The 2,500-nt window shown below is 44.2% G+C and overlaps 1 protein-coding gene across 1 annotated transcript in view; it reads right to left on the minus strand.

The window, feature by feature from the left end:
- LOC308169388 (circularly permutated Ras protein 1) overlaps positions 1 to 2,500 on the minus strand; it is an 11,860-nt gene that overhangs the window by 4,456 nt on the left and 4,904 nt on the right. Inside the window, 1 exon segment of the mRNA XM_080544071.1 lies at positions 19 to 170. Within this exon segment, the coding sequence (XP_080400197.1) occupies positions 19 to 170 (152 nt within the window).

The raw sequence follows: 2,500 nt of genomic DNA on the forward strand, positions 1-2,500 counted from the left end.
ACACACTCACTCACTCACTCTTTGACCCTCAGTGAGAGGGCCTGGTAGGTCTCAGCGATGCAGTGGGGGGTGGTGTAGTGGCGTCCCTGCTGCCACAGGTGGTCGTAGTCCACCAACGCCCAGTCCCTCAGAGACACAGGCACCCCCGAACCATCACCATACACCACTACCTAGAGGAGGACGGAGGGAGGGGGGGAGGGGGCCAGGGAGGTAGGGGGGAGGAGGGAGAGAGAGAGAGGGAGAGAGAGAGAGGGAGGGAGAGAGAGAGAGCCAGGGTGGGGGGAGGGAGGGAGGGAGAGAGAGAGAGGGAGGGGGAGATCATAACGTTGAGCACCACAGATAGAGCGTGAGCCACGTCCTCAGACAGCATCATGAGTGGTAGAGTTGTGGAGGTCAAAGGTCATGATCCATTATTTACTCACTAGTGAAACTATCAAACGCTATGCCACATGCTACATCCACCATAAAAAAAAAAAAGAATTCTATAAAATAATCTCTGTCAGGACTTAAAAACCCCTTTGTTTTGAAAGGACAGTTTCTATAATGTCCATGATACTCACATTCTTGAAGTTGTAATCAATATTTATTATTGAGATTTTGTAACAGGTCAAAATATTTAGCAGTGGAATATGGAATGGCGTTTTGTGTGTGTGTGTGTGTGTGTGTGTGTGTGTGTGTGTGTGTGTGTGTGTGTGTGTGTACTTGTGTGTATGTGACACGTTCTAATGCTTTGGTCCTCATATCGGCAACCAATGAAAATGTTCAGACTTTTCTTTTGAAACACAGAACTACGTTTCAACATTGTTGAGAATCACGACACAAACCCGCTAGTCAAGCCAAAGTATTGCAATGCAATGGATTCGGTGAGTAATCCCCACTGCTACCTAGTTAACTATAACACTACTTTACATTGTTAGCAGGCTCACAAAACAAGCTGTGTTAGTTGACTAGCGAGTGTGTCATTGATTATCAACAACACAGAAATGTATTCACATTTTTTGAAAGAAAAGTCTGATCCCGATATGAGGAAGCATTAGAACGTGTCACATATTCCATGTTGGAAACTCACAAAGTCCCCATGTTAGTACTGGTTATCCTCTGTGTCATCTCTGACCACACTGTCAGTGACAGCTGGATAGATTGGCATAACATGAATACCATGAACACCAAGAGCGAACACCCTAGCCAATCTTTTTTCAAGTCAACAAACAGTCCTGTAGCTGAGGCACCTGTGGCTGATGGCCCTTCAGAAGACTACAGTAGGGGAAGTGTTTGGTTGCTCTTCACACGCCCACCTTTTAGTTTTGTGTTTGATTGCCTCTTTTTGGTTGAACTTCTTTGACTTTGTTGGGTTTTGGTTTGTTGGTTTTCTCCTTGAGAATTTTTTTGTGTCCTTTAGTTCTTTGGTTGGCAGGGCGATGAGTATTGGTTTACTTATTTAGTTTTTCTGATCCGCCCTGCCACAGACTATTAAGGTAGAAGGGAGACGCCTGTTTTGTTTATTCTTATTCGTGGAGGTTTTGTTTCATTGTTTCACGTGTAGGTATATTTAAAAATATATATATATTTAGCAGACTCTTTTATCCAAAGCGACTTACAATTAGAGATTACAGGATCAGTCTCCCTGGAGTATCTTAGGGCTATGTGCCCGGGGTACACACATAAGGAATTTCTAAATCTTAACAGAAATCTTATCTGAGAAAGACCCCACACATGAAGAAACAAAATCTTGGATTTGAACAGCCTTGATCGTGTTGTGTGTGGTGTGCGCCAATTTCCCCATTTCAGCACCCCACAGACATAAAGATTTTCGTTACGACAGACTCCAAACTCTCTAGTCTCGTTTCCCAAGCCATGTCAATAAGAGAAAATAAACCACAAACAAAATCATATCCATAAAGGCAATATTAAAAACGATGGGTTCACGTGAGATTTCTCTCTAAAACCGCTAATTTCACCAAACAATCTGGCAACCCTAATGGTTTCTGGTCAGAAGTATTGAACGCATTTCACATTTACGATTGCCGGCCACGCCCATTTTCCGAGCAGGTTGTCGGGAGAGTTGATTGCACAATTGAAGAGAATTGACTCTTAACACACCTCACACCCCAGGATTCTGTTATAGGAAAATGTTAAGATCCATCTGATAACCGGAGCGTTTTCTGTCGTTTTCAGACATCCGAAAATCGGTCCAAAACCGGCCAAAAAATCCTTATGTGTGTACCCCGCAGTACTCAAGGGCACACTAGTGGTGGTGTTCTCAGGAGGGATTTGAACTCATGACCTTCCTGATCACCAGTCCAACTCACTATCCACTAGGTCAAGTTAGGGCTAAGTGCCTTACTCAAGGGCACACTAGCAGTGGTGTTCCCAGGGGGGACAAAGAGAGAGGAGGTTGGTAGACAGATGACGATGAGTCATATTGATGCTGTTGTTTCTCTGTAAGAGTGTGGAATTCCCCTCTTGACAACATGAAGAATCTAGGCCAGGGGGCTAAACA

Source organism: Nansenia antarctica (assembly GCF_963989245.1).
Source record: "Nansenia antarctica genome assembly, chromosome: 13".
NCBI classification, from domain to species: Eukaryota; Metazoa; Chordata; class Actinopteri; order Argentiniformes; family Microstomatidae; genus Nansenia; species Nansenia antarctica.